This window comes from Salarias fasciatus, chromosome 23 (genome assembly GCF_902148845.1).
Source record: "Salarias fasciatus chromosome 23, fSalaFa1.1, whole genome shotgun sequence".
Lineage (NCBI taxonomy): Eukaryota > Metazoa > Chordata > Actinopteri > Blenniiformes > Blenniidae > Salarias > Salarias fasciatus.
The window spans coordinates 25,486,064-25,501,726 of record NC_043766.1 but is presented as its reverse complement, the minus strand read 5'-3'; the positions used below and the strand labels follow the sequence as shown (position 1 = coordinate 25,501,726).

The following is a 15,663-nucleotide window of genomic DNA, read 5'->3' as shown; positions in this document are numbered from 1 at the left end:
CCACAGTCTGCAATGATGGGAGATGTAAATGAGATCAGACTGAATTGTAAAAAAAGAGAAGGCTGTCTCCGTGTAATGTACCACATCCCTCCACCAGCTCTGCACAGCTGTTCAGCATTTCTGTGGTTTTAAGCACACCATATATGTGTTCAGTCCACCAGCACTACAAGAACTCTCTGCCAGCATCTGCTAGTGGTGTCAGTGCACAAAAAACAGGTTATTTTCCTTTCTTTTTTTTCTCACAAGAAATCACTTCTTGTACAGCTTAGTAGTTTGATGCACAGCAGTCTGCAGGCCTTGGCGGAGCGAGTCTGTCAGTGTGAAAGGGGTATCAGGTCTGTCGAGATTATTTTTGACTCATAAATATTTATACCACCCTATTTACTCGGCTTTATTTAAAGAGCACTTTAAAACAACCATAATTGCAACAAAGTGCTCAACATAAGTAGACAAGAAAACCAAAAAAACTGGTGTGTTAGCAATTAAGCAATTTAAAAAATGAAACGGTGGAGATGAAACAGGAGCACAGTGTCAAACTGGGTTAAAAATATGTCTTTTTCTTCTATGTAAATCAAAGCAAGCAACTAATATTGTGAGATCAATGTTAGATAACTACTCTTGATCTCGCTGAGTTTCTCTGAGGAAAATGTTGACCCCTAAATTGCTTCAAGTTGTCTCAGAGTACCTTGCTGTGTGCCTGAAAGGATGAGTGTGACTGCTCGAGTAAGAAAATGAGCTTCATAAGTAAAAACTGTCATTTACAGTGTGTTTACAGTGTGACTTAGATGCAGATCAAATTAAAGAAGTAAACTATGAAATTCCAAATATTTCATGGTTTCTGTATGTTTGTATCTTTGTTTTTCCAATTTGCATTTGAAAAGCCCAAAAACAACACATTTTTGTGCCCCAGGACCTGTAAATCTAAGCGGCTGCTGTTTCAGCACCATGGACAGCGCTGCTCACTGAGCACACGAGGACAGTTTCCAAAGCTTTATTCAGCACTCTGCTTCTTAAAGGGTTTTTTTTTTTTCTTTTTTCATCTTTCTCCTTTTTGAGTGGTCAGCTAATAAACATTTACATGTTTAAACAGTATTATTATTAAACTATTAAATCAACACAGCTGTCATTTCATGCTGATGTCAATAGAGCTTGTCTGTATTGTTATAGAATCATTTGCCCTCCGGATATTTCTTCCCACTGTGGCGATGGCTCCACTGGTGGAACAGATCTCCGAGGTTGCAAATTTGATCCTCCAAGTGTTTTTGAGCAAGATGCTAAACCCCAAGCTACACCCAACAGATGACATTAGTGCCTTGCATGGCAGCTAGGTCATGCATTTCTGTGCATGCCGGCATGTACGTGTTGGAACTGATGAACGTCAATAACATTGCAACGTACTTTGGGGGTTCTAAATCATTTGAAAAGCACTATATAAGTTAAATCCATTTGCCATTAACTCATCACTACTTTTCCCACCCATATATAAGAAGGCATTCCCATTCTGTGCTTGAAGAGAGCTGACTCGTCAGCATGTGGTCTTTCACACCTGTTTGGGTTTTATCTTTAGCAAGAGCCTACTGTTGAATAAAAATGTAGCAAAAAATAGGTGGTATTATCATTTTATGTATTTCAGACCATAAACATCTGTCAAATTCGACGAGGGTCGGTCAAGAAAATATTAAAATACCTGATGCCATCATTGTTAGTATGCTCACTGAAACAGAAACAGGAACAGAAATAGATGAAGATTCATATTATAAGAGTTATCAAATTGCGGATTGCTAAAATATAAGTGTCAGTTGCCCTTTATCGGTCTTTTCATATTTTTTAAAACTATGTAAAGCTAATGAAGTGTCAAGTTTAATATTGTCTTCTAACAGAAGGCATGTCACAAACTTATGTTGTATCTTACTTCTCTGCAAAAAAATTAAAATGCGTATTCCCCACGATATTTCTAAATCTCTCACTGTACAGATTGAAGGCAATATTTGCACCGCCATGATTCCCTAATATGTTTAGTTTGATTTCTTATAGGCATGGATTGATGCACTGGAGGAGCACTCGGCCTACAGCACACATTATTGCTCCCAAGAGCAGGGCAGCGAGGAGGAGGAGGAGGAGGAAGAAGTAATGTCTCTGGGGGAGTTAACAGACTCGCTACAGGTGGCTATAACCTGTGTGTGTGTGTGTGTGTGTGTGTGTGTGTTTCTGTGTGTCTGTGTGTCGTCCTGTGCTCACCCTGTAATTGCCTTTGTTCGTCTTTTACCCCCCCCCTCTCTCTCTGTCTCTCTCTGTCTCTCTCTCTCTCTCTGTGTGTCTCTCTCTCTCTCACACCAGGCAGCGGAGGCCAGCCAGAAGAAGCTGGTGAAAGAAGTGGACGATTTCCTGTGCATGCTGAAAAATGATGGGCTCTCAGAAAGTAAAACTTGTTATTTATCAAGTCGTCTCAGTTTGTTTAGCTTTCATCTTTTTCTATGTATGAAAAACATCAAGATGGATAAAGTGCGGAGATTATAATGGAATAATGTCTGAAAATCTGACTGGAACTTCAGATTTGCTTCGGTCTGCTTTTCGAATGAATTATTTGGTTTGTATGTATGATTCCTCAGGAGTTCCAGCAACCGTGCTGCAAAAAATGCAAGAAATCTGTGAGTTGTCTGGCACGACCACTTCCAGTCTCAGTGTGTGTCTCAGCTTCTTCTCCAGACAGGAAGGGGTAAGTGTCAGCTTTTCCAGCATTACTGACCTCACTGAGACATGTTCGCACTAAATCAGAGTGTTGTCATCTTGGTCGACCCAAAATAGAAATGTAAAAGAAAAATATGCTGCACTTAAGTCTGGTTTGCTTTCAGCGCGCACTGTCGATCTGCTGTGTGACATTGGGTGACTGTGGTGGGGTTTTTCTTTTTCTCCAGCTACATACTTTTTATATATTCTCTTTATTGTATGGAGTAAAAACAGAGGAAGGAGTTCCTGCACCAGAGTGTGTTGTTCGTTGGCAGAATTCATTCTTTCATTCTTTCCTAACGTGCCTTTTAAAGCAGTCATACAAGGTTTAATTTCACCTAACCAAATCTGACAGTTGTGATCTCCCTAAAATAACTCATGTCGTGTTTCACCTATGTTTGGTACACAGAGTCATAACTGGATTTTAATCATGTGACACTTTTCCGCCGGCTGAGCAGCCCCCAAAACATTTTACAGTGTTCGTCACATTTACCCAACACACTCACACACCAAGGGAGGTAGCTGCCGTGCAAGGCCATCAGTCCATCCATTTTTAAACAGCTGGACAAATGGACAAGACCTACAACATTCTGGCGGAAAGACAACACACTCCCTCAAGTTTGTATGCATTAGAATTTCCACATTTCACTGTATGCCTCATTTAAATTTGTTGCATATCCAGTAGCAAAAATTTTGGCATGTTGTACCAAAAAATGAATCCAGTTTGGTTTCGGTTTGATATTTATTAATTCTTACTTTATATTGGACTGCAACTGCTCAGTAGTCTGAAGCAGTTTTTAGTTACAATTGGTTATATGCTTAAAAGGCCTGATTCCAGGCGGTTTTACACCAAACTTGTTTAATACAAGTTTGGTAAATACAACCCTACGGTTTCAGTACGTCATGAATATAGCTGTTGTTGGCATTGATATGCGGATATAAGGAAGACGTTCCTCCTACTGCGTTGTTCTCCAAAACCCTTAAATGTTCAGTTTCAGTGGAATCTTCACAGATATACAAGCGGCCCTTTGCCATGGAGGTGAATGCATTTGCATGTCATCACAGATGCTTATTTTTAAAAAATGCACACTCAATGTCCTGGCTACTCTTTATTTCTTAAAACATCCAAAATGTCCCAAAATTTTTCAAACCCTGACTCATCAGACCAGAAAGACATTTTTCTTCTTAAACTCAGTCCATTTTAAGATGCTGTGGTGACACTTTATTAGCTCTTGTGTTTGTGGATACAGTGTGTTCACAGACACTTTTAAGAATGTTCTTTACTCTATTTAATGTTTTTACGAAGAAAAATGTCACCTTTTTAAAGTTGTGTTGTCTGAGGATGCAGATACTGTAACAAACAACATTGGATCCTGTCTCAGTTTTTCAGAATATTTATTCATAACATACACTGTATTTGATGCCTCCAAAAGATGCTTTGGAAATCCTCTTAAAATTACTGAAGTTTCCTTGACCTCGTGAATTTGTCTTAGATGGAAACAGCTGTAGCGCTGCTGTATCTCTTACGTACGCTGTTTGCTTTAGCATTAGTTTTTCTGATAACATTTCAAGCCCACTGCTTATTGGGGAACTATCGGTAACTCATTTCTCCTGAAAGCAACATGATTGATGTCTGATCTTAAGAAACACGTCTCCCATGTCTTCTCACGGATGTCCTCTCAATGGTAAGATGTTGGTAGATCATCTGTAATCCTTTAATTGCTTCTTGTTCTTGTTAGAAAACTACAACTTTTTTTTTTTTTTTTTTTTTTACCACCTATTGCAGTACTTGATGTTGAAAATACCAGTTTTTAAAAAATTACAGTTTCACTCTAAGGGAGAGTAAATGAAAAATATACTCACGTAATACCATCTCACTACCAACTGAGTTGATTGATATTCAGCTGAACTTAATGAATAAATAAGCTATCAGAATATTCTGGCTCCTCGGCAGCTGTACCGCAGCATCACAACAATAATATAACTGCATGTATACCCTAATTGAAAAAGACAAAGAGATCTGCAAGTTTTTGTGCAAAATTAGTTTTTTTTTTTTAAGCAACTTTTTAATTTAACTAGTGAGTAACGCCACCTTTTTTTTAAAAGCAGCAATCAGTAACTCTAATCAAGTTCTAATTTTCAGTAACCTGCACAGTGCTGACTCTGTATGAGGTCTCTGAATAAGCGGCTGCTACAATTTTCAATTTGAGTCTGCTTCTTAATGTCTTTGTTAAACAATAACATTGTTCTTGAATGGAAATGAAGGCTAAATAAAGTACTTGTTCTTTTTATGATTTGATTGAACTGGCTCTTTAAAATAAAGCCTGCAAATGTTGTAATCAACAGAAAACGTGTTGCTCGTGACCCTTACATACATGGTGGTGTTTGTTCTTGGGAGCGAGTTGTAGAAATGAATCATGTTTAAAAGGGAGTGTCAGCACAATTTTACATGGCCTTATTAAAGCTGTTCAGTGGAGTGTGGTGATTACAGGCTGTCTGATGGGCTTTCTTTGATTGTACCTCAAAAGATTTGATTATAATGGACGGATCTGCTGGATGGATTACATCCCTTACAAGAAATAAAGTGGATGGCACTGCTCATGTCCTACAACAAGTGTCAATTTTCTAACAGAGCAAAACTTTATTTTAAGGGCACTCGGCCAAACACCGTAGTGAACACAGTGATTCATTTGAGAACATCAGTTTGTAGGCGTCCTCTTCAAATGCTGTCTGGCTTATTGATGCGTGCAAAGTCAGAAGAGTCTTGTACACTTGAGTCTCTAGTAATTTAGTTGATGCTGAAATTAAGGTATTAGGTTGTGAAATTGCATTAGTAGCACAAAGATAAGCAGTGTTGAGCTTCACTGGCTTGAAGCACAGCAGCACTTTGACTCAGCTGTTGTGTGTAACAGCAGCAGACGACTCACATTAAAGACGGACAATCCGTTTACAGTGGTGCAACACATTGTTTAACCCTTCACTGGAACCAGGTCAGGACAAAACAGACTTATTCAGGTAACAGGTGGCTGTCGGTGTGTTGAGACTTGAAGGTGTAGACGGTTTGTTTTCTAGCTCTCTACAATGAACTCTATCATTTCAATCTAAGGTCTTCTCTAAACTCAAAACAACCCCAATAGATTTAGTGTGAAGGAAGCAACATCAGCTGTTAAAGGGTTTGCACATGAACATACCTTATGTCATAAAACATACAGTGAAATATTTTACTATGGCCTGATATGTGATTTTGTGTAAGAAATGGCTGAAATATTCAAGCTAAATGTAAAATCAAGGTATTTTTTCTAACAACAGCAAAGAAATCTTTTTTAATTATCATTCACATTAATACTGTAAGATTCATCCTCTTAAGTAATCTTAATCAAGCAATTAGCCGGGCCTCTCAGTGTGGAGTTTGCGTGTTTTCCCCACATTTGTATGGGTTTGCGCCGGATACTCCGTTTTCCTCCCGCAGTCCAAAAACATGTACCTGAGTGTAATTGTTGACTCTAAATTTCCCTTATGTGTGACTGTGAGAGTGTGTGTGGTTGTCTGTCTCTGTGTGTTTGTCATGTGATGAACTGGTGGCCTGTTTCTGGAAGAAGCAGAGTGCTGTGTGGTGACCTGGGACCATTGAAAGGTCGAGAGGTCGAGAGGTCGAGAGGTCTTGCTCACTGAACCACAGAGGTAGAGAAGCTGCTTCTTTATTTTACCGCTGAAATTGCTTTATGGGAAAAAAAATAGCTGCGTTTCTTCTCAAACATGTGGGGACATGTGGGTGTGTTTTTAGATTTCATATCTGACACTCTTGAACACCACCAGGCAGATGTTGTAGGTGCAAACCCTCTGTGGCTACAAGGGGTTTATATTTCCTTTCAGGGCTTGCATGAGTTTTTTGCAGGAAGTATAGCTTCCTGCACATGCTTGTTTGGCTGATTTGTGATACCAGATGCCCTGTGAATGTGGACGTGTGCTTGTTTTTCTCTGTGTTAATCCTTTGATAAACTGTTTATCTGTCCAGTGAGTGTCTTGCCCATCAACATTTTTTTTTAAACTGGCACTGATTGCAGCTGTCATGTCTCTAGTTTGTTTCCAGCATATATAGAAGATGAATGACTTTGTGGAAAGACTAATCCAGCTGACAGGTGTACATGCTTTTTTGTATGGGCGCAAAAAGCTTTAAAAAAAAAAAAGGTACTTTGATTTACAGTTCTGCCACACTGTTGTTTAAAACTCATGATCCTCTTTTGAGCCAGATGAACACCTTTTGAGCAATCTCCGTCTGTTTGCATGTTAATACGACACAGCACAAGGCTTAAGGAATGTCTTCAACGTCAAAGTTTTAAGAGTCTATTTTCCATTTAAAAAAAATCACAAGATTGATCATGTTTGCAGCACAAACAACTGCACAAAATGTCATGGACTGTTGATACAGTACGTTTCAGTGTGAATCACAGGAGTGAATTGCCAGCCTCCTTATGTCCCTGCACAGAGTATTCATGGTAGAGAAGACATATGGGTGGATGGACTTTGCGTCCTTGTTGTGATACTGACGATGTAGCACAGCATTTTATACGTCTGCCCCCCTGGTTCAACTGCATTGTTACATAAATTGTTTGAGAAACACAGAGATTGTTCTGTATTTTATGAGACTGAATTATTTTGCGCCGACCTTGAAGCTTTTTCAACCTGTTACAAACCGGAGTGTCTTCATTCAGTGCAAGGGTGAAGGTAAAATTATGACTCATCCACAGTCTTTTGTGTTTTATCGTGACTCACTGCAGAATCCAATGACATTATGCCATTTTTTCAATACGTGCATGTGCACGTATGTATTGTATTTTGTTCAGTGGAAGCATGTGTAGTTATGTTTACACACCTGGAGGTGATAGAGGAAAAACTGACTGCTGCCATTCTTCTAGACGCCGTCCAGGCCGACCTCTTGTCTACACTTTCAGAATAAGGATTTTTTTCTTTAAGAAATTATCCCAGAGGGGTAATTAGATGGGCAAAGTCAAGCACATTAAGAAAAACAAGTAAAAGAAAGAAAAACAGCACAACATTGGACTGGTAAGAGCTTAGTTATTGCACATGAGACAGTATTGCAGAAAGCTTAGATATATTGTAAGCTCTTAGAGTTCAGGAGGAGAACAGCATTGTGGACCAAGGTCGCTCCTTTTCTTACAGACCAGACAACAGAACCAGCATCAACTCTATCCCTAAAAACAAGTTCCAAACACATCCCGCACATCCTCAGCCAAATTTCACCTATTTAATGTGCTTTATAGCTTCATAAGTACATTCCCCAATGGTTGGCTCCTTAAATTTGACAGTAATGCATCTGGTAGTGCTGTTTCCTGTGGATTCTCTACAAAACAGTGGTTCTCAAACTTTTCACAGTGAGAATTCACCCCAAGTAACACCATTCTGGCCGATCTGTAGCAGAGACTTACCCTATTAGGTGTGGAATCATTACTTTTTTTCCATATTTTAAATATTAATTTAGCTAATTTTATGTATTTTCAACAAAAAAAAAAAACTATCGGAAAAAATATATTTATGCTTTACCCCCATGTACCACTCCAGTGAGCTTGCATACCACAGGAGATCAATTCCAACAAATGTGTACGCACTAAATCTGTCTGATTAGTGTGTCTGAGTCTGAATTTTAAAGCATCGTTCAATAACAATTCAGATTACAGTATGTATCCTAAAAACCTGTGTACTCCTTGTGTTTTTAAACTGATGGAGTTTTCCAGAGCTAAAGACTTCCACTAACAGGCTGAGGGTTTTGGTTGTTTCTATTGGTACACTTTTAAGACATGCTTGTCTATTTCTCTCCATACTGTTCAATGCAATTGAGAATATGCAATTATGTTTCACAAATACAAGCATATCACATTTAAACAATTACAGGCATAAAAGCAAGTGCTTAAAGATGCATCAAAGAGCCTGTTGAGTAAAAATGTGACTATAAATTGTTTTTTTCTTGGGCTGAACTTGAATAATGGCGCAGAGGCTCTGCTATTTATGGGCAATATATGTAAAATCATCCCATCTCTTTGTAATCTTGAAGCAAAAGGTAGTTTTCCAGAGCTTGAGTGGCTCTTTTTGTGGTTTCATTTTGCATTGTTATCCATCAGTGATTGATTTCCAAGGTTGCACTATCAGAACAGGATCAGGTATTCAATTGTGAAGGTTAAATTAAAGTGACAGTGCTTTTGTAGCTTGGCTCTAATGAACGTCCCCATTAGTTGTTGAATATGCAAATTGATGGACACTGGCCTTTATATAATATGAATTTGGTCCTTTCATGTGCAACTGCCAGCATTTAAATTTCAGCAAAGTCTGAGCAAATACATGAACCTGCGTGTTAAAGATCACAGCCTGACTTATTAAAATGATAAAGTGTCAGGCAAAAGAAAAAAACCTCTTGAATAATCTTCCTCTTTTTCTTAAACAGTACAGCTTCATTTCTCAAAGACGGTTCAATTCTTCCGGGGTCTTTGGAGACAACGCCAGTGCTAGTGAAGCTGATGCTGCCAAAAACCATCATGGATGTTCTGATTTAGCAAGCCAGTGCTTTCAGGCTTTACACCTGGTCCGAGCCTCAGTTGCTCAGCTGCACGGTCTTTTGAACTGCAATCTGCAGAGGCAGAGCTCACGATAAAAGAGTCACAGACCCTCACTGCTCGCCATGAAAAGGCCTGGCCTCAATAGACATAATTCAAACAAGTACAGTGTGGCTCAGTCGTGATGGCTTGCTGTCTAAATGGAGCAGCGGGGCCTATGTTTATTGGCCCCGCTGCTGAATCACTTCCAGTTCCTGCAGCTCCGATGTGCACCACCCACAGAGAGGTCAGCAGCAGAACTCCACACTTGGATCTAGTGCAATTCACAGATATGAAGTGATGAGTAATCTCTCCCTAAACAAGCACTTTCTATCAACTTTGCGCTACTTATGCTCGTCTTATATATGGTAATTTTTTCATCTCATCCACTTTCTTGACAGTCCATGGCCTCATTAGTTATCTGAAACATAGTGCTCTGAAAGTAAGCAGAAGCTCTCGTTACAGAACAGCAATGTGTTGTGTAAAAGGAAGATTTAACGGTTTATATCTGGGTCCATTACCTGTCATTTGAGCCCCATTCCTCCTCAGGAATCATGTTCTCCTGCAGGCCATTTGAGATGGCGGCGTCAAGGCAGCTGTCCTCCATTACAGATAAGCATGGCTCTTCCCTCTCCGCTCCGTGTCCGTCTCGCTCTGTGTGGGTCTGATAATGAGAGGACAGAGCAAAGGGGAGGATCAGTCAACATGCTGTTTACTCGCAGACGTGCTGCCACCACGATCCCTTCTCACATACATCTCTCTTGGATGCAGAGCTAAAATGTTGGTAGCCATGAGAACCCATGCATATTTTTGACAGAGTTCAAGGCGCGGAGAAGATAAAATTTATGTTGGTTTATGTTTCTGTAAGTGATCTGTGTGTGTGTGGTGTGTGTGGTGTGTGTTGTGTGTGTGTTTGGGGCGAGCTCAGGTGCGCAGTCTGAAATTGGAGCAGGAGGTAGAGAAGAATAAGATCCTCTCCGAAGCTCTGCAGACGCTCGCCACGGAGCACCACGAACTTGAGCAATCTGTCGTCAAAGGATCGTCACCGCGGAGTGCCCTCAGCGAGGATGAGTTCTACGACGCCGTGTCTGGTGAGTTGACAAGTTATCAGACGCACTCGGGGCTCGCAGGAGATTCTGTGACAAGCTCCTGCTCACACTCGCTGCTCTGTCATTCACCCATAGGACACTGGAATACTTTTTCCTGCCAGTGAATGTCTTCGGTATGTTTACCGCTCCTCGGGCTTCTCGTGTTGCCTGGTTGTGTTTTGGGCTTTGACAAAAAAAAAAAAAAGAAATGAAGACTTCAAACATGCTGTTAAAAAAATGCTGCATGCCAAGAATTAAATAAATGGGATTGACTGATGCTTGATGACTTTTGAAGATAGCACCATTTGGAAATGTTGCACCTGTTGGCAGCTTAATGAAATGATTTGATGCTGCTGGTGGATCACGAATTACACAGTTAAAATGGTTATAAAACAAGAAACCGTTGATGTCTGTCTGCATGTGTAAGTTGCATTTGCTGTTATCGTGCATGATATGAATTTGTAACACAGCAAGTGTGTTTATCTTTTTTCATTGAAACTAGGATTCACATTTTAGAAATATTCAGAAAACTGATTCATATAATCAAGATAAGAAAAGAATGCATTAGAAGAAGATAAACTTATTTTTTAGCACAGCTTAATGAAGATTGTTACTAATTTGTCATGATTATTTCCGCACTGTGATACTTGGAGAGCATTTTTCAGGACTTTGTTTTGTTTTATAAACCCCTGCCTTAATCTTGATACAGAGGTCAATGCATCACCTAGATATCAGCAATGTAAATTTTGATTGATAAAAAGAAATAAAAAACTTCCTGTATGTGCTCATAGCAGTGTTTCATCCAAAGTGCTGTATCCGGATGTTGCCTGATAATTCCTTGGTTCTCTTTAGCAGCCACATACATTTTAACTGTAAACTGGGTTAAATTCAAAATCTAAGGAGTTGATTGCTTTTTTTTTTAGTTAATAGCTTTGCTGCTTTCACACTTGAACTGACCCGATGTTGTGAGCAGTTCTGAATCTATAATGCATTAGCATTCAGTTGCAGCACCAGCATGTCGGTGACACGATCACCTTTGTAAGATAACGCAGCAAGGTCAGATCTCCTGCCCGCAGATCAGCACAAGCCCCTTCGTCCCTGCTCCTCATCAGTTCAGGACCATTTCGCTCATATGTCAACATTGTGCTCGCTTCTTACCTGCTAAGCACAATATGACCTACTGCCATCCCTGGATGGTTTACTGTCACCCGAATGAGGCACTCAAGAATCAAGATCAAGAAAAGTCAGCGACAGCCATTGTTGTTAACAAGCTCCTCACAAAATGCTGCATCTTGAGTCCCTCTGAAATTGGTGCCAACATGCTGACCCCCAAGCCAATGCTGCTCAGCATCCCCCTACTGTGTCCACTGGTGTGTGAGTGTATCTGTGTTCAGAGCAAATGAGCAGAAAGCATTTGAAAATAAGCTGGAATTACTCTATGATCATCTATTTTGGTGTTGGCTAGTTATTGCTTGCCCATACCTAATTTTGAAATTATCTCTCCTTTAGTTTTTTTTTGTTTTTTTGTTTTTTTTGGAGATGATCATCCTTAATTTCTTTATTTTGTTTGTTCCAGCAACTAGAATCAAACTTGGGTTCAGCACCCAAATGTCAAGTCTTAAACTAAACAGAACTAAATGTACTTTTGATTCAAATATACAAAACACACAAGTGAGAGTTTCACAGTTAAGACAAACAGCCATTAAAAATAACGATGCGCACTGATCCGCAGTGGATACTGTCTCTGATTCTGTCTCGTGATCAAACTGAATGGCCTCCATGTTTGTCTCCGTCAGATTCAGATTCTGAGCTTTCACTGAACGTCTTTGATTCGGTGGCCAGCCCTTCCTTTGAGGAGGAGGACGACGACAAAGGCCCTCTCATGGGAAGCAGCCCTCGGGCCAGCCCGGCTAACATGTTGCGAGAGGATCACCATGGCGACCAGGACGAGTCTCTGTCCAATGGGGTCGTGGGCCAAAGGTCAGCAGTGCACTATGGATCCACACACCTCTGAGTGACCTCTTTTGTCTATTATTAAAGGATGATGTGAAGAAAGAGCCGACCTTCTCATGTCGAGGCTGCATGTTTTTAGTTGTGATGTCCCCTAATATCAGGTGTTTCTCACAAAATTCTCAGAAGTTTTTCACAGTGGACAGTAAATACATTTTTCATGCTCTCCCTCTGGTCTTTTTACATCATATTGTGAATAATTTAGAGTCAGAACCAGTCTGCTAAGGCACAAGAAAGAGATGTATTGAAAGGACTGAGCTTTGTGTCGGTGGTGTTAAATATTAATAAGGTCACGGTGTAGTGCAATAATCAGTTTGGACAGTTTGGCACCTGTATTTTTTTCAGGGTATTAATGTGTTGTTTGCTTCTTCTGTTTTTTTTTTTTTTTACATGCACTCTTAATGTTGTTGCTTCGGTTCACTTTTTTTTTTTTCCATTTTTATTTATTTATTTTTTTTTTTATATTTATGTAACCACACCAGGTGTGTCCCACTGAGATTACAGGATCTCTTTTTTTTTCACGGAAGCCCTTTTCATGACAGCAGTAACACCGAGTTACATTTAACAAACATTAAAACATTTTTAAAAAAAACAACAACAACAATAAAAACACATACATTGTGAAATGCACATGCATTGTAAAACGTGCGGCAATAATTTCTCAAAGGAAGACCTAAACATCATAAATTTGGTTAGGAAGGAAAGCAGCTACACACTACAACTGAATCTGCCCCAATACCATTTACCATTTGTAAAATTCCATTGTTGTAGTTCAGCCTGTAAGTTATTCCAGACCTTAGGGGCAGAGAACATAAAAGCCTGTTTTCCAAATTCAGTGCAACCTTCGGGACAGTGAATAAAAGGATATCTGAGCACTGGTTTTAAGTAAAATATGCCCACAAAGGAAAGAAGGGAGAAAGCCATGGGTGGATTTATACCAGTGTGCGATTCTGCATGTGGTCAGGGCTCAATGCAATGCTGACAAACATCAAAGAGCCGCATTTCCCAGAGTCCAGAGAATGCTAACATTGAGCAGGGACATGCACATACAACAGATCAGCGATGTCAGGTAACATTGTCTCGACCAGTCTTTTAAACTTCTTCACTCGGGTTTCAACTTGAGGTCTAACAGTTAAATGTTCATTAGTTAAAATATCAGAATACTTACAATGTGTCACTAGTTCAGTCTGACCTGCAGAGTGTTAATGATGGGAAAAGAGCCGATTCTCTTCCGAGCATTAGGAAACCCCATCATTTTTGTTTTTGAAGTATTCCAGAAAGATTTTTTAAATGAAAACATCTGTAGCTGTATATTGTCAATGGCAGCCTGCAGATACTCACGAGGTTGGGCAAAGATGGTGCCACTGCAGTAAATGAATTTATCATCAGCGTATAGATGAACCTGCACTTGTAGAATAACAACCCAGGTTGTTAAAATAAATAGTAAATAAAAGTGGTCCCAGAACAGAACTTTTGGTGATAATGAACACAGTTGAGACAGTATTATCATATTTAACACATCCGGTTCTCTCAGAAAGATCATTTTCCAACCAGCTGGCTGCTGGGATGAGACGACATTGAGGAGTTGATGCTTCAGGCTGGTCAGCAGTGTTAAAGTCCTTTGAAAAAACCATAAAGAGCACAGCACAAAATTTCTTTTTATCCAGTGCCTCAATTATGTAATTGCCAACCTACAAAGATGCTGTGATAGTACTACGTTGTTTTGTGAAACCAGAGCGGTAAGGGGAGCGAACGTTAGTATTCAGGAAGTCCTTTATTTTTATCATATTCTTTCTTCCTGAGCTTTACAGGCAGTTTCCAAAATTTCAGTTTGAGCCAGCTTTCTCTCACCATGTTGGGATAAGTGCTCTTAATGGTTTCGAGGCTGCTGAGCAGCTTTCTTTGCTCTTTGTGTGAGTTGAAGTGTTTATTGTGGATCTCAAAATACATCAGAGGCTTTTTCAGAGTCATTTCAAGTTTCTGCTCAAAGAGATTTAATGTTTGGTACGTTTACTTTGTTTTAGTCTATGTATTTCAAAGTATGAGCACAAGGTAAATACTAAATGAAAATACACCTAAATCACTGTGTGTTTTTTAGGACCAGCTTGCCTGCACCCATGTTCTCAAGAAATGATTTCAGCATTTGGAGTATCCTGAGGAACTGCATTGGCATGGTGAGGACTGTGTTCAGATGCTGTTTTAAATTGCTTTAGTTTGAAAGTGGCATTCAGTTCAGTGTTTGGTTGTTTGGTTTGTTTTAGATAGATTATGAAATATTGTGAAGACAATTCACGTGAGCAGAGAACTCTGACCTCAGTAATGTCTTAAATTTCCTCCTGGGCTAATAAAAGAAAAACACTGACAGTCATGAACTTTCTTTAAAATGATAATTAAACTAAATCCATATATTGCCCGTTGACACGTCACATTCAAAAACAATTAATGCATTACATCAGTCTAAAAACCGAGATAATATAACTCTCACATGAATTTATTTTTAATTGAAATACGCAGAAGCACCCAACAGCTGCACATGAGTAAACTCTGGCAGCAGTAAAAGGAAAACTGCATTTTTTTTCACATTTTTACCAGATGATAAGAGATAAGAGGAGAAAAGCAAACACACATGTACCACACAGCGAATAAATCCTCTTCCTTTAGATTTGTTGGGAGAGGACACAAAATCATAAACCTTCAGAGAGAGCGAGGGAGAGGGAGAGACTCAGATAAAGAGAGAACAGAGCGAAAGAGAAACAGAAAAAGATGGAGCAAGAGAACAGGAGGAGGAAAAAGTGACAAAAGGGAAAGAGAACAATGAGAAAACACAGAGAGAGGGTGAGAGAGAGAACAAAGAGAGGCGAGAGGGTGAGGGAGAACAAAGTGAGAGAGAGGCAGCGAGACAGAACAAAGAGAGAGAGAGAGAAGGTGAGAGAGAGAGCAGAGTGATAACGGGAGAAAAACTCAGTCCAGCAAAGAAGGTCTGAGAGCAGTCTAAACCTGTAGCATTGAGTTTTATCAAATAGAAAGAAAGACGGTTGGTAATAGATTGGGAAACTGGGAGCTGGATTGAAATGAGAGGAGTTGTCGGCCCCCCCAATTTACTTTTAGAAAACCTTGAAACCTTCTACCTGCAGAAGGATGTGTTCTGTTATGATGGCATTATGGAATGTAGTTGTTAATAACTTCTGTGCAGTAGGATAATCATTTTAAGTAATATTATAGATTTTATAAGA

At 39.6% G+C, this 15,663-nt stretch overlaps 1 protein-coding gene across 2 annotated transcripts in view; it reads left to right on the top strand.

Annotated features, from left to right (window-relative positions):
* Positions 1–15,663, top strand: part of osbpl1a (oxysterol binding protein-like 1A) — a 37,868-nt gene that overhangs the window by 11,072 nt on the left and 11,133 nt on the right. For both annotated transcript variants that reach the window (XM_030083451.1, XM_030083450.1), the window contains exons 13-18: positions 2,035–2,163; positions 2,338–2,419; positions 2,610–2,716; positions 10,261–10,423; positions 12,217–12,400; positions 14,529–14,604. In XM_030083451.1, the coding sequence (XP_029939311.1) occupies positions 2,035–2,163; positions 2,338–2,419; positions 2,610–2,716; positions 10,261–10,423; positions 12,217–12,400; positions 14,529–14,604 (741 nt within the window). The remainder of the gene's footprint in view (positions 1–2,034; positions 2,164–2,337; positions 2,420–2,609; positions 2,717–10,260; positions 10,424–12,216; positions 12,401–14,528; positions 14,605–15,663) is intronic.